This window comes from Portunus trituberculatus, chromosome 4 (assembly GCF_017591435.1).
Source record: "Portunus trituberculatus isolate SZX2019 chromosome 4, ASM1759143v1, whole genome shotgun sequence".
NCBI lineage: Eukaryota > Metazoa > Arthropoda > Malacostraca > Decapoda > Portunidae > Portunus > Portunus trituberculatus.
The window spans coordinates 7,327,784-7,354,426 of NC_059258.1; the positions used below are offsets into that span (position 1 = coordinate 7,327,784).

Below are 26,643 nucleotides of genomic sequence, written 5' to 3' on the forward strand. Positions count from 1 at the left end.
TTCCACATTCCTGTGTATTCAAAACTGGATGGCATTTCATCTTGGAATGGCTAAAACATATGCATTTTCAGCCAAAGCAGCTCTTGGTTTGGTAGCTCCATTTTTTTAAGGAGACTGCTTGTAGTGAAACTAAGCGTTCTGTTTCCATAAGTAATATTAACGTTATATTTGGTATTGGTCAGACCTTATCTACAGGATATTGCGGTGTACGGTTCAAGGCCCAAAATTATAGGAAGAATGTAGAATTAGAATCAGTGCAAAAAAGAATGATTAAATGGATACAAGTGTTGAGGGATATTTCCCACGAAGCGAAATTGAAACTGTTAGATTTCTTGTCTTTTTTTGAGAGACGTATGTTTATTGACGTCACTCCCTTTTTTCTCTTCTTTGATTCCTCTCTCTCTCTCTCTCTCTCTCTCTCTCTCTCTCTCTCTCTCTCTCTCTCTCTCTCTCTCTCTCTCTCTCTCTCTCTCAGTGGTTCATGACACTGTAATTAAAGAAAAAAGTTCTAGTAAAAATGTTAGTTGGAAATAGTGTCTTAACATCGATCACTTCACATTATTCTATTTGATCGCTACTACGATTTTCATCAATGCCACTATACTGGTGATCTTTCTTTCTTTACTCAGACTTGGTCATCGTCTTTTAGAGATTTTGCTGAAACGTTTGCTGCTGTCTTAAACACATCAAAACTTTTGATGGAGCCTGTCAGAAAACTTTGATCTCAAACTACTGTCATGCGGCTTTTATCCTTTCTGCAACTTCCCAACTTTTCTCTTCTGACCGTTCTTTTGATGTTGCGGTAGACAACTGTTCTTATAAATCTATCGACAATAGTGTTCCTTCTGTGTTCTGACTTGTTACCCATTTTTCCTATTATTCATCTTTGATCTTCTAAACTTTGTCATATCCTTTACTAAATTGATCATACTATCCTACACTTTTCCACATATTTTCAAAGACGACCAAACCTTCAGAAGATAAACAGATCATGCAGGAAAACCAAAGAACCCTTGACCTCTTATCTCTCATTTTCTTCATTGGGGCAGAACAAATTTAATTTTATTCAACGCCTGAAAACTCAATTCCTTCCAAATAACTATCATCTCTTTTTCAATGATACTCAACCGTCCTCTTCTACACTTAACATCCTTGGTCTATCTCTTCTCTAGACGAAACAACTTCCATAATGTTAAGCATTGTGAGTCCTCTCCGATAATTTTTCTCAACCTCTGAGCGACTACTAACTCTGCACAAAGGCATTAACCGCCCATGAATGGAATAATCTTCATTTTTGTGTGGGTTTCACTCAGTGTTTTATTAGACAGAGTGGAAGGAAAAGCTTTTCGTTCTATCGAATCTATCTTCAGCTTCTTTCTTACCGCCACAATGTTACATCTATTGCTATCTTCTACCAACTGCTTTTCCGATCTTGCTAACTTCATGCCTCCCCTTCTTCCTGCGGCCTCGCTGCCCAAAATTTTCTCCTTTGTCTTTTTTTTTTTTCTTAATGTATGATGCAAAGTGAAAAAAGGAGACTCCTTAGCTGGTATAGGAGTTATAATTTTTTTCCAATTCTAAATCTTGAATGAAGAATGAATGTGCATGTAGTTTTGTGTGAAGGAAGAGAGGCTGTGACTTCCCCCTTGTGTTGTGAGACACAAAGGGAAACGTTCAGTGAGGTCACAGCTGGCTTTAATGGCAATTTCACAGCACCCCCTGAACCTATGCTATTACACCTCACTGGGAGTAATTATCGTTTCGGCAGGTGTTTACTGCCTCATCCTTTCATTACCGTTATACTTGGAACTCCCAACCTACATCTGTATTTCCCCTTATCTATGACTTAAACTAATTTAAAAGGGAGATTTCAAAGCATTTAGCCCTTTCTTTTGGCTAACTATTTGACCTTGTTCAGGAACCAGTATATGAATGGATCTTTTCCTTTTTTTTTTTTTTTTTTTTTTTTTGTATTGCTGTTGCCTTTGGCCGTTGTCTCCATCTTAGGTAAAAAATAGATAAATAAAATACGGCGATGAGAAAGAAGCCACTCTAAGATAGCAGTGGTACAATGGAATCATGCGTGCTTTGGAGTCCGAGGGGTCTCCAAGCGCACGGGTTCGAATCATGTTCACGGTCCGAGTGTAGGCTGGCTTCCTCACTCGGGGCAACGGTTTCCTAGCGGTTGGGCTTTGAGATAGGAGGTACCCCCAAAAATATGCCCTTTAGCCCATAAATTCCTGTGACAGACGGGTAAGTTACCTGTAAAGAGTGAAGATTCCAGTTTATATTTTGTATGTAAGGGACATGCCGAGGGTAATAACTGTAGAAAACGGGGACAACTGAGTGTATGGAAGGTTGTGTGGTGTTGATCATAAATCATAAATTTTAGAATGATAGGAAAAAAATAAGGTTATTTGGGGGGTTCTCTGCCTGATCTAATTGCTTCATGAAGGATTGGACGTCTAAGAAAAGATAGGAAAGAACATACTCTTTTCTCAAAATTGTAAGAGTATATAAGACAAGATGTTTGGTTTAAATAATTGCACACTAATAGGAAGAGAGTGGGTAATAGGGCAGATCTCTGAGGAACTCACCTTTCTTAATAGATTTAAGAGAACATTGGCCACCTATCTAAATAGTAATGGAACTGTAAGAAAAGAAACTTGGGATGATGTTACAGACAGGATACAATCCGTAAAAGAGTTATTTGGAAAGTAGAACTATGTGCCAGACCCCACGAAAAGGCAAGAACAAAAATTTTCACCAAAATCACTTATAGTGGATAGCCAAGACTAAGCAAGAAAAAGCCAGATCAACAGTACGTGTAGAGTAGACTTAGCGGAAACCATATTGATAATGACAGGTTTCGAAGTATATGTTTCTATATGTTTCTGAATCTTTCTTTTGATGGAAGATTTTATATTTTTGGTTAGACAAGGAATTAAAACAACAGAACGGCAGTTTGAGGGATTAGAACAGTCTCCCGTTTTAGGAGCAGATTATAGTCACACTTAAAAAAAGAATGAAAGGTAAATATTGATATATAGAGTTGAATAAGTTTGATTAGGCAAGGTGAAAGAACATAAGCACATTTTAAAAAAACAATAGGAGGGTACTCCTTGAGGTCCAGAAGCCTTTCGAGGGTTTAGGCCAGCGAAGCATGCAAAATATCACTGCAAAGAATTTCGATAATATGAAGCAGTTAGGTGGTGGAGGAAAGGGGAAAAAAAAGCCCGCAATCATGGATGGTAGTTTTCATCAACAAAGGTTTGAGCAAAGAATTCAAATTCAAAAATAGATAAGATGGCAGTGATGCCATCAAATTGAAATAAAAGAAAAAAAGATAAAACCGCTAAATTTCAAGTGATTTTTTCTTAACTAGGTGCCCGAAATCACAAGACTCTTTTGTCCATTTTTATTGTTTTTTTTTTTTTTTTTTTACACGATTCCAGGCTGAACTATGAAGAGCATGAGATTCAGGTGATGGACGGCTCTGTTACTTTTTACCGGCCACTTATATATCAAGTATAGCAGAAAAACCGGCTGTATTAAACCAAGAATCAAGAGAAAGAGAGGAACTTACGGCTCCATGCCGTACATAATAACCTATGCTATTCCGTCAGCTCACAGAAATAAGTCTCTGACACCGATACAGTAATGATTCTAAGGAAAATCAGCACAGTACCTCATGAGAAGAACCTTCCCCTTGGGGGATCCTGAAGAATTATTGGAGTGATAAGATAAGATACAGATATGAGATTGTGATCGAAGAGACCAAAGAAAAAGAAAAGATATGGTAAAACAAAAGCAGAATGAATAAAGGTTAATTGAAAGATTGAAGCTCTTGTCCAGGTTAGGAACACACACACACACACACACACACACACACACACACACACACACACACACGCTTTAAACCATAGTGCTAGCGAAGTACACGCCAGAAATTTAGATACATTATATCTGGTGTCAAGGGCCGTAGAACACACGTTAGTTTAGTTTAGCTTTGCTCGAAAATGAGACCCTTCCCGCACCTACTTTTTTTTATGTAACAGGGAGAACTACCAAAGCCAACAAATTGAATATTAGAAAAAAAGGCCCAATTGAATTAGAGAATCCGTAAAAGAATAAAAAAAAAAGTCAAAATTCAGGAACAAATGTCTCGACACCTCTCTCTTAAAAGAAGTTAAGTCGTTGGAAGATGGAAATATAGAAGCAGGCAGGGAGTTGCAGAGTTTACCAGTGAAAGGTAGTATGAATGTTTGGGAATACTGGTTAACTCTTGTATTAGAAGGTTGGACAGAATAGGGGTGAGAGGAAGAAGAAAGCCTTGTGCATCGAGGCCGCAGGAGGAGGGGAGGCATACAGTTAGCAAAATCAATAGAACAGTTAGCATGAAAATAACGATAAAAGACAGAAAGGGATGCAGTATTCCGGCAGTAAGAAAGAGGCTGAAGACAGTCAATTAGAGGAGGGAAGTTGATGAGCCAAAAAACTTTTGATTCCACCCTATCTAATAAAGCTGTATGAGTGGAAACTCCATAAAGATGCGAAGAGTACTCCATACACGGACGGATAAGGAAGGGCCTTGTACAGAGTTAGCATTTGGAGCGGCGAGAAAGATGGCGTAGACGCCGCAGAACGCCTAACTTCATAGAAGCTCTTTTAGAAAGAGATGAGATGTGAAGTTTCCAGTTAAGATTATGAGTTAAGGACAGACCGAGAATATTTTGTGTGAAAGAGGGAGACAGTTGAGTGTCATCGAAGAAGAGCGGATAGTTCTCCGGAAGGTTGTGTCGAGTTGATAGATGGAGGTATTGAGTTTTTAGGACATTGAAAACTACTAAGTTTTCTCTGCCCCAATCAAAAAATCTTAGAAAGATCAGAGGTCAGGCGTTCTGCGGCGTCACTGCGTGATCTGTTGACTTCCTGGAGGGTTGGAAGTCTCTGAAAGGACGTGGAAAGGTGTAAGGTGGTATCATCAGCATAGGAGTGGATAGGGCAAGAAATTTGTTTAATAAATAATAGAAAGAAAGTGGGTGACAGAACAGAACCCTGAGGACACCACTGTTAATATATTTAGGAGAACAGTGGCCGTCTACCACGGCTGCAATAGAACTATCGGAAAGGAAACTTGAGATAAAGTTGCAGAGAGAAGGATAGAAACCGTAGGAGGGCAGTTTTGAAATCAAAGCTTTGTGCCAGACTCTATCAAAAGCTTTTGATATGTCTAACGCAACAACAAAACTTTCACCGAAATCTCTAAAAGAAGATGACCAAGACTCAGTAAGGAAGGCCAGAAAATCACCAGTAAAGCGACCTTGACGGAAGCCATACTGGCGATTAGATAGAAGATTGTGAAGTGACAGATATTTAAGAGTCTTCCTATTGAGGATAGATTGAAAAACTTTAGACAAGCAAGAGATTAAAGCTATAGGACGGTAGTTTGAGGGATTAAAACGGTCCCCCTTTTTAGGAACAGGCTGAATGTAAGCAAACTTCCAGCAAAAAGGAAAGGTAGAAGTCGATAGGCATAGTTAAAAGAGTTTGGCCAGGCAAGGTGCAAGAACTGAAGCACGGTTTTTGAGAACAACAGGTCCATAAGCCCTCCGAGGGTTTAGGCCAGAAAGGGCATGGACAACAAACATCATTACGATGAATTTTTATAGAAGACCTGAAATAGTCAGAGGGAAGAGGAGAGGGAGTGAGAAGCCTAGAATCATCCAAAGGTTTGAGAGTACAGTTCAGCTTTAGAGACAGATGAAATGGCAGTGGCGCCATCAAGATGAAATAAAGGAGGGAAAGATGAAGAAATAAAGTTATTGGAGATGTTCTTGGCCTGATGGCAGAAGTCACGAGGGGAATTAGAGTTTGAAAGATTTTGACATTTTCTATTTATGAAAGAGTGTTTGGCAAATTGAACATATTTGGCACAATTCCGGGCAGAAATATAAAGTGCATGAGATTCAGTAGATGGAAGGCTTAAGTACCTTTTGTGGGCAACCTCTCTATCATGTATAGCACAAGAACAGGCTGTTAAACTAAGGTTTAGGTTGAGAAAAAGAATGAGGAATGTACACCTCCATGCCAGACACTATCACCTCTGTTATGCGTTTAGCACACATAGATGAGTCTCTGACATTGAACCAGTAATCATTCCAGGAAAAATCAGCATAATACCTCCTCAGGTCCACCCAACTGGCAAAGGCAAAACGCCAAAGGCACCTCCACTTAGGGCAGTGGTTCTTAACCTTTTTCAGTGCCTGTACCCCTTGATATCTCAGAAAAATTTCTCATACCCCCTCCAATATAAATACTATACAAACATATGAAAAGGATTAGTGATAGTGTTTACAGCACTGATTTAAAAAATTGAGACATATAGTAAGAGAAAAATTAGGAAAATATATGTTTTGCTTTCTCATGGTAAATATACGGTACCATTGGACTGGCTACCATGTCTCGTACCCCTAGGTTTAAGGTTTCGTACCCCTTGGGGTACAGGTACCCCAGGTTAAGAACCACTGGCTTAGGGGGATCCTAGGGAGGGATTGGAGAAATAGGACAAGATACAGTAATGAGATTGTAATTGGAGGAGACCAACAGAGAGAATAGAATGCCAGCATAAGCAGAAGGATTATAGGTAAGGAAGAAATCAAGAATGTTGGGCGTATCTCCAAGATGGTAAGGAAAACGAGTAGGATGTTGCACCAGTTGCTCTAGGTCATGGAGGCTAGCGAAGTTGAAGGCTAGTTCACTAGGATGGTGAGTGAAGGGAGAGGAAAGCCAAAGCTGGTGGTGAACATTGAAATCTCCAAGGACGGAGATCTCAGCGAAAGGGTAAAGGGACATTGTGTTCCACTTTGGAAGTTAAATAGTGAAAGAATTTACTATAGTCAGAGGAGTTAGGGGAGAGATAGACAGCACAGATAAATTTAGTTCGACAGTGACTGTTGAGTTAAGCGGGATGGTGGGAAACTCGGAAGACTCAAGAGCGTGGGCATGAGAGCAAGTTCAGTCGTTGCGCACATAGACGCAACAGCCAGCTTAAGAACGAAAATGATAATAGAGAAGGTAAGAGGGAACAGAAAAGAGCTACTATTAGTTGCCTCAGACACCTGTGTTTCGGTGAGGAAAAGATGAAGTTTAGTAGAGGAAAGGTGGTGTTCCACAGATTGAAGACCGCGAATGTTGCATAAGTTAATGTAGAAAAAGTTGAGGGAGGTGTCAAGATATTTTGGGTCGCTAACGAGAGGGCAGTCCGATCTGGGGACATTTCTGGTCCCCTCACCAGAAGGGGACAGCATACGCTGGTTTACTCATCCTTCTCAATGAAACAGTTTTCTAACTACAGATTAGACTCTATCACATCTAGTCATATAAATATCTAGTTCTTGACATAAAGACAATGGAACATTCCCTTCGCCTACCAAGAATAGCTGGTGAATCATGCTGCCTTCAAATACCAGACAGGGTATGTCAGTCTCCACTAGTTCCTCCATACTATCGAAGGGAAGACGCAGCTTGGGAGCGATCATCATCGCCTTGAGGTTAGAGCGGTACACAATGCCCACGATCAGGACCATAACCATCCATATGCCGCTCACTAAGCGTAGCAGGACACACTGCATGCCGAACTCCAAGGCTGCCAAGTTAGAATTGGTTTGATTAGGTTTGGTTTGCTTTGGTGATGTAAGAATTCAGCTAATCATATTAGGAACAGTATAATGGCGTACTTTGTAATATCTCCCTCATTCTCTCTTTCACCACTATCATTTGCCAAAGTTATAGATATAGTTAGCCGAGTTCTCAGAGTTTTCACCTGTTCACTACAAAATTTTCAGGCATTAGAAACGTAAAAGTATTTCTCAGAACTCACATAAGTTTAATTAAAACTAGTGGAAAATGTATTTCACCTGTCTGTAATATATGAATTTTCTTAATAGATACAGCGCAGAGGAGTTTCACAATACGTGTCAATCCCGCACACACTGACTCACCTCAACTTGCTGGTCTTACCTTGCCCGACGAAAGTGGCAAAGAACCATTGGAAGACGTCATCACATTGGAGTTTCTTCCGTTTTGTAGTTGTCCCATCAAGACCATCTGACCTGAAACAACACATGTTTGTCTGTCTGTTTGTGTGTTGTGTTTAGGAAAGGCTTGTTCTTACCATCACAACTTTCCATATTAAACGATAACCATATGGGGAACTAAAATGAGTAGCGAATTGACTTGATTACCTATCTGTAGAAGTGAAGTGAAGCAATCTGAAGCGAATTTTATGTGTCAGGAAAGTACCAGTAGAGACCACTACAAGAGCTCCAGCCAGACACAGCCACACCTGTCAAAAACGGCACATATTCTGCTTTTTCACCAGGACTATTTTTCAAGTTCATAGAGATGTTTAGCCGCTTTCTTAAGACATTCTCCTAAACACAATACAAAAATCTTGTCTGTCTCTCACTAGAATCGTAAACACAATTATAAATCTATCTTGGAATATAGCAGATGTGTTTCAGAATATAGTCCATAATTGCACACTGTCGTCTTACCTGTAGAGTGTAGGGCTTGACGAACCCCAGTAAATCTGACTCGAAGCTTGGTTTGCTGTAGATCAGGGTTTGGAAGTCCATAAAAAGCGGGGAACTGAAATCCATCACACTCATTCGCTGGCTACTAACTGTCATCACCGTTCCTGTCATGTCCACCTCCTGTGAGAGAGAGAGAGAGAGAGAGAGAGAGAGAGAGAGAGAGAGAGAGAGAGAACCTCCTTATCTCTTTCATACACGGCACTATCAGGACTTACTCCCGGCTGAACATGCGTCAAGAGGGAACTATTGCCCACGATTATACTCGTATTCTCACTTGTTTGTTCATGACCCCTTTAAGCCGACAATACAACTTTTTGTGTGCGATTCTGCCAAGATTGTTTTTTCCCTGGCAGATGCAATCACATTTGTACTCCTCAACCCTGCCGTTCACTCAATGAAACGAGTCACCACGATTAGTTAACTGCTGCAACTTTCCTGGCGACAGCACTCATCTCCGCACACTAAGCTAAACTTTAATAACATGCTACAATTTCACTACAAACCCTTGATCCAACATAAGTCTGACCAACGTTCTCAGAACACTCAACTCCTTTTTGCTTCGATGTGGACTGTAACAATCATGCAAAAACTCACTCCGGCGAAACACCAAACGGTTAACATCTCGGCTCAACACCGCTCTCAGCGCCACTGTTCAAGAGACAAGCAAACCACTTAGGTAGCCTTATTTTGCACTGCTTTACGTTGCAACGTTTGACCTAATACTTTATAACAGCTCCCAGAAGAACGAGAGGTCCGGATAACAATATATTATTCACTAGTCCTGTACTAGAAGCAACAAAGCTGGCCATAACACAGGAAGGGAAAGAAACGAGAGGTAATCACACTTGCCAACCTGACACACAATTAAACTCATTTCTGTACACCATCTGCACTTTATATCTCCCTCCTCGGGTTCCTGTTTCCAGGGGTGAGCTTGACGGCCTGGTGCGTCAGCTGACTCCGCCTTTCCTCTTGTTGGGTGATTTTAATGGCCGTCACCCATTGTGGGATGAAGGTGCTAGTAATCCTCGTGAGGTTTTAATCGGTTCTTTTATTGAGGATGAGGGATTGGAGAATTTAAATTCTGGGGATGTCACATATTTCCATAGTCCTACTGGGACTATTACAGCTATAGATCTTTTTATTTGTACATCTAATTCTTTCCTTGATTTTAATTGGCGGGTCCTACCGGATTTACACGGTAGTGACCACTTTCCCATTTTATTGGAATGTATGAACTCTGAGCCACAGTCCCGGCCCCTACGCTGGGTTTTAGACAAGGCAGATTGGCCTCGATTCACAGACCTTAGCTCTTTTATCCGTCCGCTGGCTGACTTTTCTACTTGTGCTGAGTCTGTTGATTATTTTACCGATTTTTTACATTCAGCAGCGCTTCAGACAATCCCTAGGACGTCAGGTCGCTTTACTAAGCGTCCCGTTCCTTGGTGGAACGCAGCATGCACTAAAGCTGTGCAAGAGAAACGGGCGGCTTTCTCTCGTCTCCGGCGACATCGTGGGGACCCGCAGTGTCTGGAAGCTTTTCGGCGCTGCCGAGCTCGGGCCCGCCGCGTTTTGAAAGAGGCACAAAGAGCCTCTTGAAAAGCTTATGTGTCTTCCTTTAATGTCCACACCCCTCTTACATGTCTTTAGTCCGCCGAATTGCTGGGAAGTATTCTGCTCCTCCCCCACCAGTTTTGTTGTCTGCTGGGCAAACGGTGGCAGACCCTAGGACTGTCGCCGACCTCTTCGCGGAGCACTTTGCCAGTGTTTCCCGGAGGCATCCTGCAGCCCTGGGCGCACGTCACCGCCAGAGAATGGAATCTCTCGGCATAAATTTTTCTTCCGCTGGAGGAAAGTCTTATAATGGGTCTTTCTCTGCTTCCGAGTTGCGGACTGCTTTGTCTCAGTGTCATGACTCTTCTCCTGGTCCAGACGACATTCCTTATGCCTTTTTGCGTCACATGTCTGACAGTGCTTTTAACTTTTTATTAAATCTTTATAATATGATTTGGCATACCGGTGACTTTCCATCTTCTTGGGCTGTGGCAGTGGTTCTCCCATTTCCGAAGCCTGGGAAAGATAATCTCCAGGCTACGAACTACCGTCCTATATCTTTGACATCCTGTATTTGTAAAGTGTTAGAAAAGATGGTAAATGTAAGACTCATGTGGTACTTGGAGAGGGGGAAGTACTTGTCATCGGTACAGTACGGCTTCCGAAAGATGAGGTCTACTACTGATGCTCTTTTATCCCTAGAGTCTTCCATTTGTGAGGCCTTTGCTAATCACCACCATCAAGTAACAGTGTTTTTGTACCTGGAGAAGGCCTACGACACGGCTTGGTGTCATGGCATTTTACAGTCTTTGTTTAATTTTGGCCTTCGTGGCCACCTTCCTTTTTATCCAGCAGTTTTATCCAGACGTTTTTTACGGTTTCGAGTGGGAGTGTTCTCTCTGAGGCTACTGCTCTAAATGATGGCGTGTCCCACAGGAAGTATTCTTAGTGTTACATTATTCGCAGTCGCCATAAATGGTGTTATTGATACTCTCCCAGATGGCATTCACAGCTCCTTATATGTTGATGATTTATGTATTTCTTTGCTGCTGCTAGGATGTCACTGATTGAGCGCAAGCTCCAACTGGCGATCAATAGGGTGTCCAGTTGGGCCAACATGAACGGTTTTCGATTCTCCACCTCAAGACCGTAGCCATGCATTTTGTCGCAACCGTGGTGTCCATCCAGACCCTGATTTATACCTCGCCAATAGACGCCTCTCATGCGTGGAGGCGACTCGATATCTTGGCCTTTTATTTGACAACCGTCTCACCTGGGTTCCCCATTTCCGTTCTCTTAAGGCGTCTTGTCGGCAGGCATTATCCCTTCTTCGGGTTTTAAGTCACACCTCTTGGGGTGCGGACAGGGACACGTTGCTGCTGCTTCACCGTACACTCATACTTCCCAAGCTGGAATACGGCTTTGAGATCTACTCATCCGCAACGGATACACGACTACGCACGCTTGACCCATGCATCATGCTGGGGTCCGCTTGGCTACAAGTGCATTTCGGACATCTCCAATACCTAGCCTTCTAGTGGATGCTGGTTTCTGGCCGCTCGACCTCCGGCGCCAGTCTTCGATGCTCCGGTGTTGGTTTCGCACCCACCGTCTTCCCGATTCTGTCCCTTGTCTGTCAATGTTGCGGGACTCGCGTTCGCAGGCGTATGTCACTCGACCGAGTCTACCTAAACCTTTTGGCCTTCGAGTGGCAAACCTCATGTTGGATTTATCCATCGACCCCACTCCTGTCTACTCTTCCGGCTCCCACGAGTTGGTTCTTGGCAGCTTCCGGTTGTTTCAATATGCCCTCCTGCCATGGATGGCAAGAAGGATTTTCTGCCAGCTCTGTCCCACACACGGTTTTTAGAACACTTTTTTATCCATTCTGATGACATCCCCGTTTTTACTGATGGTTCCAAATCCGACGCAGGCGTTGGGTTTAGTGTGGTTTTCCACTCTTTTTATCGGTCTGGCAGCCTTCCTTCGGTAGCCTCCGCCTTTACTGCGGAGCTGTCTGCCATAGTCCTAGCTTTAGTGATTGTCGCAGTGCTCTTACTGCACTCTCTTACACTGTCTCCCTTAATCCTTTGGTTTTATCAGCCCTGGAGTGGCTATATCTTCTTACCAAACGAGGATATCGTGTTGGGTTCTGTTGGGTCCCTGGTCACGTAGGTGTTCCAGGGAATGAATACGCAGACCGCGTCGCTAAAGAGCCAGCAAGTCGCGCTCCATCTCCTTCCCCTGTTCCGTTTCGAGATGTACTTCATACAATTCGTGTGGCGATTGCAGCAATTTGGCAGAGGAGATGGCTAACGGAGAGATTACTACTTCCACATTCCCTCAGTGGACTTACATCCATGTCCGGGATCGCCGTGCACAGACTTTATTGGCGCGACTTCGTATAGGTCACACGTACCTTACACAAAGGTACCTCCTGACCATGGACCCTCAACCTTACTGTGATGACTGCCTGGTGCCGCTCACGGTGCGGCACATACTAGTAGAATGCCCCAGTTTGACTGATTTAAGACACCGCTACCTCTACCGCTATCGCGGTAGAGATAGCGGTGTCTATTATATCTTAAAGGTCCTTGGACGAGAGTGCCTGGCCCAGGGCCATGATGTTTTTCGTTTTTTGGGAGAAGCTGGCCTTCTCCCAAAACTGTGAATTTTTTATTTATTTTATATATATATATATATATATATATATATATATATATATATATATATATATATATATATATATATATATATTTTAGTTTTACTGTACTTTTAGTTTTTTGTTTTAGCTATTGTATTGCCTTTAAATGTTTTTAGTTAGTCTTTTTTTTTTTTTTTTTACTATTCTGTCTTTTTAAAGTATTTTGCGGCGCCAAATGACCTTTCGATGTTGCGGCGCCAAAAAGCTAAAAATCCATCCATCCTGTTTTCGCCAGTCACCTTCATTATTGCTATTACTACTGACTTTTACAACTTCCTTCCAATCCTCTGCTTCCTTTCTGCCTTTCACTCTTGCCTAAGCAAGCAATGGGGGCAATGTATTTCTGACATGTAGAACTTTCCTCAGATACACTGTCAACACCAGCAATTACGACACACCCCGTGTCTAAGCCTGTGTAGCCTACTTTTTTCTCCCGGTACATTCTACAGGAGGGGGAAACTTCCATATACCCAGGCACAACTGACTGTGGCACAGATTGAAGACAAATAATAGCATCTTCACCAGATGACGACTCTTCCTGAGTAGCACTTCCAAGGTGCTCTGTTGGGTAAGGCAACCCAACACACACTCTTTCAATACGCAACACACCAGCATCACCCTCATCAACACTCTCAACCGCATCAGGTGCCTTTTGTGGTGGCTCTACTATCCTGGAATTAGCCTCAGCATTGTGATTCACACCTGAATCCTTCCCTGAGTTACACAACCTCTAACCAGCTGCGGGACAGACCTCCACGCACTCGGCCCAAACTGCGGCATCACCACAAACCGTGCACTGCTTTCTTGGTTATATCAGTATCTTACAAGATGCAGAAACAATCCAGGGAGAACATCTGTAAGACATCACTCAAGTATGCAATGAAGTCAAAATATAACACCATTAAAAGCTTATTCTATCTAAGTACTATACTCATCAATATGGATGAATGAATATCTCAATATAAGGGAGACGTATCATACGAGGTAACATATAACACATGAAAATTATTACATCAAGGAAGCATGCACTAATATCACGGTGTCTAAAATTAACTGACGCAATGGATTAAGAAATACTGATACATAATTGAATTAATCTTGCAATATTAAGTAGCTGCTCTCAGATCTAAGTAGTATGCTGATATAAACACTTACACAACAAGTGATAAATCTGATTCTGAGTTGCCGTGTAGAGGATACGCTGTTATTTCTGATCTTAAGTCAATGATATTCATCTTTATATGTAATATAACGCATAATACTCGGAAAATCATACCCAAAAGATATAGCTCTTTGTCAAAAATTCTCAAAAATTGTAACTATCAAAAATGCTCAAACATTACCGTTCTCTATTATCACCAACACAAAGACAAGAAACACGCTATATATTCGACAGTATACATATTAATATTTTCTTCATAATTTAGTTTCGACTTTGACTCTTTCTGTATCGGTATTTCCCTAACTGTATTATAACATATATTGTCATAATCTTAATATCTTGATATTCAACATCTATATCATATTTCTTTAATATATTTTCGTTTTGTTTCACCTCTTACCATATAGCGAACGACAAGATTGGGAGTAATGTCATTCCATATATTATTCGCTTGCTAACCCATCAATAACACTTCTTTCCTCATTATTGTTGTTAAATCCTTACCATATCCTTGCATTATCTTTAAATATCTCTATAAGATATCATTTAACCGAATCGTTGCTACTGGAACCACTGATGATTTTCTACGATATCATCAGTTGATAACTCAACTCAGACTTGCAACCAAATTTGCTGTGTCGTATATCAAGACATCCCAAATAGTATCTATCTTCAAACCTATATATAGACGCCTTATTTCACAGAAATTATCAAAATCACATATAGAGGCTCTCATTAATGTTCTTTTTTTTTTTTTTTTACGTAAGGAAGAGGGCCAGCCAAGGGCAAAAAAAAAAAGAAAGTTAGAAAAAAGCCCACTTGAGCGCTGGATCTCCAAAGAGTACAAACAATGCCAAAACCGTCAGCCAGAATTAGGGGAGCAAATGCCTCGATACCTCCCTCTTAAAAGAAGACAAGTTGTAGGAATTTGGAAATACAGATGCAGGGAGGGAGTTCCAGAGTTTACCAGTGAAAGGGATGAATGATTGAGCGTACTGGTTAACTCTTGCATTAGAGAGTTGGACAGAATAGGGATGAGAGGAAGAAGAAAGCCTTGTGCAGCGTGGCGGCAGGAGGAGGGGAGGCATGCAGTTAGCAAGATCAGTAGAACAGTTACCATGAAAATAGCGATAAAATATAGAAAGGGATGCAACATTTCGGCGGTGAGAAAGAGACTGAAGACAGTTAGTCAGAGGAGGGAGTTGATGAGACGAAGAGCTTTCGATTCCACCCTATCAAGCAAAGCTGTGTGACTGGAACCCCCAAACATGCGAAGAGTACTCCATACAGGGACGGATAAGGCCCTTATACAGAGTAAGCAGTTGGAGGGGCGAGAAAAACTGGCGGAGACGCCTCAGAACACCTAATTTCATAGAAGCTGTTTTAGCAAGAGATGAGATGTGAAGTTTCCAGTTAAGATTATGAGCAAAGGACAGACCGAGGATATTCATTGTGGAAGAGGAGACAGTTGAGTGTCATTGAAGAAGAGGGATAGTTGTCTGGAAGGTTGTGTCGAGTTGATAGATGGAGGAATTGAGTTTTGAGGCATTGAAAACTACTAGATTTTCTCTGCCCCAATCGGAAATTTTAGAAAGATCGGAAGTCAGGCGTTCCGTGGCGTCCCCGCGTGATCTGTTAATTTCCTGAAGGGTTGGACGTCTCTGAAAGAACGTGGAAAGATGTAGGGTGGTATCATCAGCGTAGGAGTGGATAGGGCAAGAAGTTTGGTTAAGAAGGTCATTAATGAATAATAGAAAGAGAGTGGGTGACAGGACAGAACCCTGAGGAACACCACTATTAATAGGTTTAGGAGAAGAACAGTAGCCGTCTACCACAGCAGCAATAGAGCGGTCGGAAAGGAAACTTGAGATAAAGTTGCAGAGAGAAGGATAGAAGCCGTAAGAGGGCAGTTTTGAAATCAAAGCTTTATGCCAGACTCTATCAAAAGCTTTTGATATGTCTAACGCAACAGCAAAAGTTTCACCGAAATCTCTAAAAGAGGATGACCAAGACTCAGTAAGGAAAGCCAGAAGATCACCAGTAGAGCGACCTTGACGGAAGCCATACTGGCGATCAGACAGAAGATTGTGAAGTGACAGATGTTTGAGAATCTTCCTATTCAGGATAGATTAAAAACTTTAGACAAGCAAGAGATTAAAGCTATAGGACGGTAGTTTGAGGGGTTAGAACGGTCACCCTTTTTAGGAACAGGCTGAATGTAGGCGAACTTCCAGCAGGAAGGAAAGGTAGAAGTCGATAGACAAAGTTGGAAGAGTTTGGCCAGGCAAGGTGCAAGCACAGAAGCACAGTTTTTGAGAACAATAGGAGGGACCCCATCAGGTCCATAAGCCTTCCGAGGGTTTAGGCCAGCAAGGGCATGGAAAACATCATTACGAAGAATTTTGATTGTAGACATGAAATAGTCAGAGGGAGGAGGAGAGGAGGACAAGCCCAGAATCGTCCAAGGTGGAGTTGTGAGCAAAGGTTTGAGAAAAGAGTTCAGCTTTAGAGACAGAAGAGATGGCAGTGGTGCCATCAGGATGAAATAAAGGAGGAAAGATGAAGAAGTGAAGTTATTTGAGATGTTTTTGGCTAGATGCCAGAAGTCACGAGGAGAGTTTGAGTTTGAAAGATTTTGACATTTCCTATTTATGAAAGAGTGTTTGGCAAGTTGAAGAACAGACTTGGCATGATTCCGGGCAGAGATATAAAGTGCATGAGATTCAGGAGATGGAAGGCTCAAGTACCTTTTGTGGGCAACCTCTCTATCATGTATAGCACGAGAACAGGCTGAGTTAAACCAAGGTTTAGAAGGTTTAGGTTGAGAAAAGAATGAGGAATGTACGCCTCCATGCCAGATACTAACACCTCTGTTATGCGTTCAGCACAAAGAGATGGGTCTCTTACACGGAAGCAATAATCATTCCAGGGAAAATCAGCATAATACCTCCTCAGGTCCCCCCAACTGGCAGAGGCAAAACGCCAGAGGCACCTTCGCTTTGGGGGATCCTGCGGAGGGATTGGAAAAAATAGGACAAGATACAGAAATGAGATTGTGATAGGAGGAGCCCAACAGAGATGAAAGGGTGACAGCATAAGCAGAAGGGTTAGAGGTAAGGAAGAGATCAAGAATGTTGGGCGTATCTCCAAGACGGTCAGGAATACGAGTAAGGTGTTGCACCAGTTGCTCTAGGTCATGGAGGATAGCAAAGTTGAAGGCTAGTTCACCAGGGTGGTCAGTGGTCCCTGTTGACCAGGGACCCTCAACCCTACTGTGATGACTGCCTGGTGCCGCTCACCTTCTGGTCGAGTGCCCTAGTTTTATTGATTTACGACACCGCTACCTCTACCGGTGTCGCGGTAGAGATAGCGGTGACTATTATATCACTAAGGTCCTTGGACTATCATGCCTGTACCCTGGCCATGATGTTTTTAGGTACTTGGGAGAAGCTGGCTTTCTCCCCAATCTGTGAATTTAATTTTATTTTATTATATGTATTTTAATGTTTAATTAGTTTTATTGTATTTTTAGTATTTTGTTACTTTTAATTGTATTGTTTAATTGCTTTTAGTTAGTGTTTTTATAAACTATATTGTCTTAATTAAAAAAAATTGTAGCGGCGCTATATGACCTTCATTGTTGTGGCGCCCAACTTAAAATCCATCCATCCATTCATCCCCGACCACCCACCCTACTAAACCGTTGATGCGCGGGGATGTATGTCGGATGCCTACATCCTAATATAAAATATGAATAAACAAGAAATGAAGCAAAACATGGATATATGATAGTTCGCCAGTACGCTGTGTGTTGTTGCCTCCAGCCATAAAAGGGATTAGAAAGAATAGGAGGGTCAAAAGGAAAAAAAAATAAGAAAACAATTAACAGAGAATAGGATGTTGGGGATCAGATTTAAATATGGGAGCTTTAAATCAGACAGATTTCCAAGACAAAAACAAGCCTTAATTTCTTCTTAATGACTTTGGGCAGTAGTATATGACTTTGAGGAGTGTTGTGTGCCCAGGTGGAGTGGTCTCCGAATAGTCAATGATAAACTGGGCAAGTTATTGTAGGTAAAATCTGAACCACCCTCATACGTTCCTGAGGGAAATTTGTAGAGGAATGGGGCAGAGAGAGACGATAGTGGTAGCAGGAAGGAAGGAGGAATCATGATAGGATGTTTAGATATTATTTTATTATATGTGAACGTGAATGTATTTGGATCAATATGACACCGTTATATACTTACATTCTGTTTTACGAGTAAAGGATCGTGTGTACATTTACGTAAGTATGTGCGAGTGGAGTCACTTGCGTGTATTTGTATACGAAGTTAACGTAGCTCTTACGTATGGTTACCAAGAGGAAGTGTTTGTTCCATACGAGATTCGTTGAGTGAAGTTACTTTTGAGGATATATAAAGACGTGTCATTATATTCGGTGGTGTGTTACATTGTCATTTTCGTGAACGATGTAAGGTAACGATATGTGTATGGTAATAGATTTAGTGGTGTGTTACGTTGGTTGCTTGTATTCATGCACTAAGTAAATGTAATTCTTATATATATCGGTAAATGGTTGAAAGGGGGAATATTGTAATAACGTTTTGATGATATAGTGGACGACGTTGAGGTAGAATCTGTTCTGATGTGAGAATATATAGATGAAGACAAAGTTTGAATTATTGCACATGAGGCAAGTATGTTCAGTGACGAGTTACGTTGTTGTTTTCGTATACACGAGATTAAAGTAATTTTTATGTATGGTTGTAAGAGGTATTGTGATGATTTGCAATTATATGGTTGAACCTACTATAATAACAATTAACACAGGTTTTCTTCTAATGTTGATGTCAGGAATGTGATAAACGTGACACTTGAGTATTTTTCTTTACTCTTTCTCGATCTTTGTGGCTTAAGCTAAATCTAGGCAATTGTAGCACCTATTCCTCTTTGTTTTTTTTTTTATTTTCATGCTTTACTTCTATCGTTACTTCATCTACCTTACTTCTACCATGTTCTAGACCATCTCAGCTACTGTATTTCTCGTAAAAAGTACGAACTACAGATTTTTTCTTTTCAATTTTAGGCATTTCATAATACCTCCACTAAGTCCCAGACATATGTAAATTATGAACATTAACATTTGTTTTAATTGTATAAATTATCCGTGAATTTACCCAAGCAATGTCGAGACTATACACTAAGGTATTTACTCTCTATCTGCAAAAATTTTGTGGAATGTATAATTAAGATTTGTTCTTAAATTTATTGTCAGTTCCTGGCTTAGTAAAATCATATACGTAATGTGTATATGGCTTATTTTCTTGTACCACCATTCTTGATATTGATGTGGAGACCATACTCAAAGGCAATACATTTATCTTACCTTTATCTTTGATGTATACTACATAAAAATTATTTTGTGACCTTTATTCTTATATACCTGGTATGACATCTCTTCCCTTCCAGTGACTGCCTTTATCTCTTTTGGTAAACTTTTTTTTTCATAAAATTTATGATATTTACAGCATAATACCTTGCCTTTGAAGCCATTCAAAGAACTCAAAATTGGTATACAATCTGTTTAGAGTTTATAATTATTACCTTACACGTTGTAACATCGGTGAACCACGAGATATTTTAACCTCACGGTGATTTTGTTCACTACAGTGAACATGAAGAAAAAAATCTTGCATTTACAGGTGGAACTTGTCAATCATGACCTTGAACTTGGAAATTATAGTTACAGACAATAGAGGGATTACCATGGATATATATATATATATATATATATATATATATATATATATATATATATATATATATATATATATATATATATATATATATATATATATATATATATATATATATATATATATATATATATATATATATATATATATATATATATATATATATATATATAGAGAGAGAGAGAGAGAGAGAGAGAGAGAGAGAGAGAGAGAGAGAGAGAGAGAGAGAGAGAGAGAGAGAGAGAGAGAGAGAGAGAGAGAGAGAGAGAGAGAGAGAGAGAGAGAGAGAGAGAGAGAGAGAGAGAGAGAGAGAGAGAGAGAGAGAGAGAGAGAGAGAGAGAGAGAGAGAGGCTAATGAAATAGACTTAGTGCGAGTCAATTGAGAACAAGACTACACAAGTGGGAATGAAGGGTGGAAACAGGCAGACGTATATTAGGCAGTGATTGTCTTCTCCACCAACATTTGCGTTCTGTTCTGTTCACACACACACACACACACACACACACACACACACACACACACACACACACACACACACTGTTTATCCAACATGCCCAGTAGTCCCGTTGAAGATCCATTGTCCAACACACGACCAAAGTAGGAATTAGCTGGAACCCTATACTCCATACTGGGAAACGAAATAACGGGAATGATAACAGGGCTGACATAAAAACAAGATTATTCCAATTTGCTTCTATCAATCCGACTCGATATATATCATCATCCTGATGAGAACAAAGTTCACAATCTAGATGAGTATCCACTCTAGATCTTCCATGCACCCCTACTCTTTCCACCTCCTTAATGCAAGAGCTAACCACTGTTCTTTGTTTCTCACCACTCTACTTTCTATCTCCATAATGTAAGAGTTTACCATTATCTTAATTTCTTACCGCTAATCTGTCAATTTTCCTAATATATTGTCAAATAATCACATCTATTCTCTTAATATCCATAATAAAATAATTAACCAGCATTTTTAATCTCACTCTTATTATGGTCACTTCTCAAATGCATGAATTAACCAGTATACTCAATCTCCTACCTTTACATATTCTGTCCAGCTTTTCACTGCAAGAGTTAATTAGTATTCTCAATCTCCAAATCTCTAACTCCTACTCTAGGAATATAGTCCGGTTGCCAAACGGTGTTTTGGGGCCGAACCCGGTTTTGTGGTATGGAGAAGGTTTTATTGTTGATTCTGGTGCTCTGACATGTCCTCAACAGGAATCAGCCGGGTGCCACTCCAGCACCCTTGGGGAAAAATTATTACGGGCCAAAAACAAAATGGCCGCGACGCGGCATGTCACCCACGCTAATGTCACATATCTTTTCAATACTGCCGACAGAAAAATTATCTTGGTGTCTATACCTATGTTTTAGGGGTCAAGGAAGTCATTGATGTTAGTAGTTTCGTATTTCAAGGTATCTAGAAATATATATACTTTAAATTACCAATAATTATATGATAATATGCATGCTCATTGGTGGCGGTAATTATTTTGAACATTCTTTCGTTACAGGTCAGCTAAGACAGCATGGTCAAGCATGGATGTTGAATGCTTCTTTGCTTGCTCCAACACTTCCCCTAACCTCATTAACTGTGGCTCTGCTAGAGTAGAAACTATCAGAGACTGTAGTATAAGGCGTGGTGATGGGCTAATTGATAAACTGCATGGTCTAGATTCTATAAGATGTCATAAAAGCTGTGTATCTACTTACACTTCTAAGCATCATCTCAAAAGATATATCACAAAGAAGAGTAATGACAACTCTGCAACAGAAGCAGTAGTACCGCCCAAAAGATCACGCAGATTGGGTACAACGAAATTCAGCTTCAAAGAACACTGTGTATTCTGCGGTGAGAAGTGCCTACCATTGGATCCTCGCCATCCAGACAGATGGAGAAAAGTATACCAGTGTCGGACAACAGGGGGCTACAAGCAGAAGATATTGCTCAACTGTGATGAACGTAATGATGATCTGGCCAATGAAGTTCGAGTTAGATTAAGTGGTGCGGTTACAGATTTGCATGCAGCAGATGCACAGTACCACAATGATTGTTATAAGCGCTTCATGAGCCACAAGAATATTCAAGCAGCTGCTGGAACTAAATCCAATGTCTTTCTACAAGATGATCCTGCCTTGGATTTTTTTTTTTTTTTTTTTTTTTACATTACAAGGGCACTGGCCAAGGGCAAACAAAGTGTTGGAAAAAAAAAAATCCCGCTGGTTGCCAGGCCCTGTTAAGAGGAAAGTAGAAAGAGAAAACAAAAAATCTAAAAGGAGGGTCCAGTTAACGTACGAGGTGTCTTGACACTCCTCTTTTGAAAGAGTTTAAGTCATAGGCAGGTGGAAATACAGACACAGGTAGAGAGTTCCAGAGTTTACCAGTGTAGGGAATGAAGGAGTGAAGATACTGGTTAACTCTTGCATTAGGAAGATGGACAGAATAGGGATGAGAAGAAGTAGAGAGTCTTGTGCAGCGAGGCCGCAGGAGGGGGAAGGCATGCAGTTAGCAAGTTCAGAAGAGCAGACAGCATGAAAACAGCGGTAGAAGACAGATAAAGATGCAACATTGCGGCGGTGACTTAAAGAATCAAGACAGTCAGTTAGAGGAGAAGAGTTGATAAGACGAAAAGCTTTAGATTCCACCTTGTTTAGTAAAGCTGTGTGTGGATCCCCCAGACATGAGAGCCATACTCCATACACGGGCGGATAAGGCCCTTGTACAGAGCAAGCAGCTGGGAGGGAGAGAAAATGGACGAAGACGCCATAGGACACCTAACTTCTTGGAAGCTGATTTAGCAAGAGTAGAGATGTGAAATTTCCAGTTTAGATTTTTAGTGAAGGATAGACCGAGTGTGTTTAATGTAGAGGAGAGGGAAGTTGAGTGTTATTGAAGAAGAGAGGATAGTTGTCTGGAAGGTTATGTCGAGTAGATAGTTGTAGAAATTGAGTTTTTGAGGCATTGAACAAAACCAGGTTTTCTCTGCCCCAATCAGAAACAAGTGAAAGATCAGAAGTTAGGCGTCCTATAGCATCTCGCCTTGAGTCATTTAATTGTTGTTGGGTTGGGCGTCTGTTGAACGCTGTTGAATAATGCAGGGTGGTATCATCAGCATAGATGCACTGATTTGTGAGATGGAGGGTAAAAAATCACACGTATGGAACTCTATTGAAATCCACGAAGCATACACAAACTATGGTGGTAGTAAACTATCACGTAAAAACCTCATCAGTAACTTATTCAGTCATTTTGGTCATGATCTTCTGAAACTCTCAGGAGCGGGAGTAGCTAACATATTTGTGTTCCGCAGTGAAGCTCCTCATTTACTCAAACTTACTGATGCCAGTGATGAGATTGACATGACAGTCACAGCCAAAACAATAAAAAACGAATGCTGTGCAAAAACAGCCAACCGGGACACATACCACACTCGACTCACTGAAGAAGATGTATCAAGCCGTCACATCAGCCCTCCAGATGCCTATATCATCGACGGGTGTGCCTTGCTTTGGACTGTTCGTTGGCCATCAAATGGTACCGTTGAAGACTATGTGAAAAACTTCTTGGGAAGCCTCCGATACTATTTACAAATGTGTCGCGTACATCTGATCTTTGACAGATATATACCAAATAGTACCAAGGGTGCCAGTAGATCAAATCGTGCTGGTACAAATGCCAGTCGCAAACATTCGCTGACACTCCATACACCTCTGCCAGCCCAGAATGTAGTGCTAACTGTCACCTACAACAAAGCCCAACTTATCACCCTGATCACCAAATATCTCGTTGATCATGTAGAAGACAACACTAATGAACTTATCATCACTGCTGAACATCCAGTCCCCATATCCATCACAAACGGACAAGCAAGAACACAAACTAATCTTCGTAACACTCACGAGGAGGCTGATGTTATCATTGTGAATCAGTTGGTGTACTTGGCAACCAAGGGTGCATCAAGCATATCTGTGGTTTCTGATGATACGGACGTCTTTGTTCTTCTCCTTTACTTCTACTGCAAAGAAAAACTCACCTGTGAGGTGTTTATGCAGAGTTGCATTGCTGGCCGAAGAATTGTAGATATAAAAGCTACAGCGACCAAGCACAGTAATATTGCAGAATTTCTTCCTGGAGTGCATGCTTTAAGTGGTTGCGATACTACCTCTTTCCTCTATGGCATAGGAAAAGCAACAGCTTTGAAAGTGCTTAATGGCGGTAAAACACTGAAGTTGTTGGGTAAGCAAGATGCTGGTATGGAAGATGTTGTCACTGAAGCAACAGTGTTCATGGCAACATGTTATGGTTCCAAGTGTTGCCAAAACATGTCAGAGACCCGCCATGATGTATGGATCTCAAAAATGGCAAACCAGAAGCTGTCAGTTGCTCCAAAACTGAAGTCTCTGCCACCAACTTCAGAGGCTTTCATGCAACATGTCTACAGAGCCCATTACCAGACACTTGTGTGGAAGTCGTCACTCGTCAGTGAACCTGAAGCTCCTGATCCACTGAAGTATGGATGGACCAAGAGAAATGATAAGCTCTTCCCGGTCATGTTACCAGAGAATAAATCACCCGTGCCAACCGAAATTCTCCAAATGATCAAGTGTGCTTGCTCCTCGATGCGTGCATGTTCTTCCAGCAGATGCAGTTGTGCGGGTGTTCAAATGTCATGTTCAGTGTTCTGTGCTTGTCACGCTGGAGCAGACTGTAATAATGTTAATAATACTCGGAGCACATTATCACATGAGGAAGAGGATGAACTTTTGAGTGATTGTGATTTACATAACATTTGAAGGACTGACCATTCACAGTGTTCTGGATTTATGTTACTTTTAAGCAATAGTTAATATTACATGTGACCTGTGTAAATATAGTGCAGGGACAAAAGTCCTAGAAACAAATACGTGATAATGAAAGAGAGATTACTGTTTATGACTCAAAGACTCTGTTGCACAATATATTTATGTTATGGTTTTATGAGATACTTAAAAAGGAGTTATTACCTAATTTGATCACCACAGATATATTAATAAGCATTATTGCATGACTTCATTGTAATGTACCATAATTCAAGGGTATGCTGAAATTATTATTTATGAATTTTATATGAAACTAGTGATTACTAAGTAGTATGTAATCTGGATTGCTACTAAATGTAAATAGTGTACATACTACAATAAATTTTTTTTTTTTTTTCACAAATTATCCCCCTTTTGGATGAATATACATACTTTCTTAGGTAGATACTCTTAATTAGTGAGCAGGAATAACTTCCTTGACCTCTAAAACATAGGTATGGACACCAAAATCGCCTTTCTGTCGGCAGTATTGTAAAAGATATGTGGCATTAGCGTGGGCGACATGCCGCGTCGCGGCCATTTTGTTTTTGGCCCGTAATAATTTTTCCCCAAGGGTGCTGGAGTGGCACCCGGCTGATTCCTGTTGAGGACATGTCAGAGCACCAGAATCAACAATAAAACCTTCTCCATACCACAAAACCGGGTTCGACCCCATTTTTACTGGACTAATATATCAGATACTAAGTTGTAGAAATCCACAAAAACAATGGAATAGCAGGATATGCATTTTCATAAAATGTGGTTGCGAGTAAAAGTGCAGAGTTTTGAATATCAGAATATCAAATTTTGTTGGTTGTGTGGTGCCTTCTGCGTGGTAGACCCGCCATGCTTACCCACCCCGCTGGTCCCCTCCACCTTCCACGCATCACGAGTCTTCTCCTCCGGCTGCCTGAGTGTGATTTTTTTTTTTTTTTTTAATTACGTTATGGACTATGGCGCCTATATGCATACTTGAAGAGTATATGTGGAAAGCGCTTTTAAGCTTCCGCTTATTAGTGGCACAGGCAATTTTCTATATAGTGGTTCCCATATCACTACCCAAGCGCATCTTTGGAGTAACCACCTTGAACCTGGGTATCATGGTGACATGTTCGTATCTTTAAACCACTCAACAAATGGCATAGTTTCAAAGCGGTATGTAGTGGAATTCGAACCTACGCGTGAACGTCTACCCGATCCCACGCTCACTACCTTATCCACTACGCCACCGTCTCCCAGTCCTGGGGAATGTGGTCCGAGTCTATACCACAGGTTGCGAGAGTTGCGGTTACCATAAATTCGTATTTTGTATTTTCTTTTGTAATTTCAGCCTTTTTTCTAGGCTGTGTTTTCTCGACATTTGCAGAAAAGAAAAACCATCTTTTCCACATGCCTTGTGTCCTGCCCTCTGGTTGGTTGGAGCCTGTTGTCTGGCTTTCATTGGTCCTCAGTGGGGTATCTTGTCTCTCATTGGCGTCTTCGCTCACCCAGTCTGTGACGGCTTTTGTTATTGAACTGTCGTCCGTCACGTGATCACCAGTGTCTCTGACATACATACGAGTATATATGTGTATCTATTTCATTACACTGATTTATTTTTCTGATTATTTATGCACTGTATATGATTTCTACTGTTTATTTTGTTATCTTTTTGTTGTTGCTTCTAATTTATAACCTATTTACTCAATTGTTTGCACATTTCTTAGGGTAAATTTACAGCCCTGTGTTGTTGCATTTTTTCATAACATCATGAGCCTAATTCATCTAAACACTGCTATTTTTTTTTCACAAAAGTGCATTCACTTTCAATTTGTACGTATGTTTGTTCTTTTCTGTGTTTATTAATTTGTATTCCATCAAGTTTGCAATGCTGTCTTTATTTTGTGTGATGTGCTAATGTTTGCTATACCATCCTAGCTGTTTTGTGAACCCTGCTCCCTACTGTTGATGTCTAGATCAGGGTTCTTCAAACTTTTTTCATCACGACCCAGTTTGATTTTTTGTATTACCTTCACGAC

General features: G+C 40.9%; 1 protein-coding gene across 1 annotated transcript in view; it reads right to left on the reverse strand.

Annotated features, from left to right (window-relative positions):
• The window catches only part of LOC123512731 (glutamate receptor ionotropic, delta-1-like), a 34,716-nt gene extending 25,993 nt beyond the window's left edge, over positions 1-8,723 (reverse strand). The window contains exons 1-4 of the mRNA XM_045269296.1: positions 8,559-8,723; positions 8,247-8,347; positions 8,023-8,114; positions 7,434-7,648 (exon numbers count right to left, since the gene is read on the reverse strand). Coding sequence (XP_045125231.1) covers positions 7,434-7,648; positions 8,023-8,114; positions 8,247-8,347; positions 8,559-8,708 — 558 coding nt within the window. The 5' untranslated portion in view covers positions 8,709-8,723. The remainder of the gene's footprint in view (positions 1-7,433; positions 7,649-8,022; positions 8,115-8,246; positions 8,348-8,558) is intronic.
• Between the last annotated feature and the right edge of the window lie 17,920 nt (positions 8,724-26,643).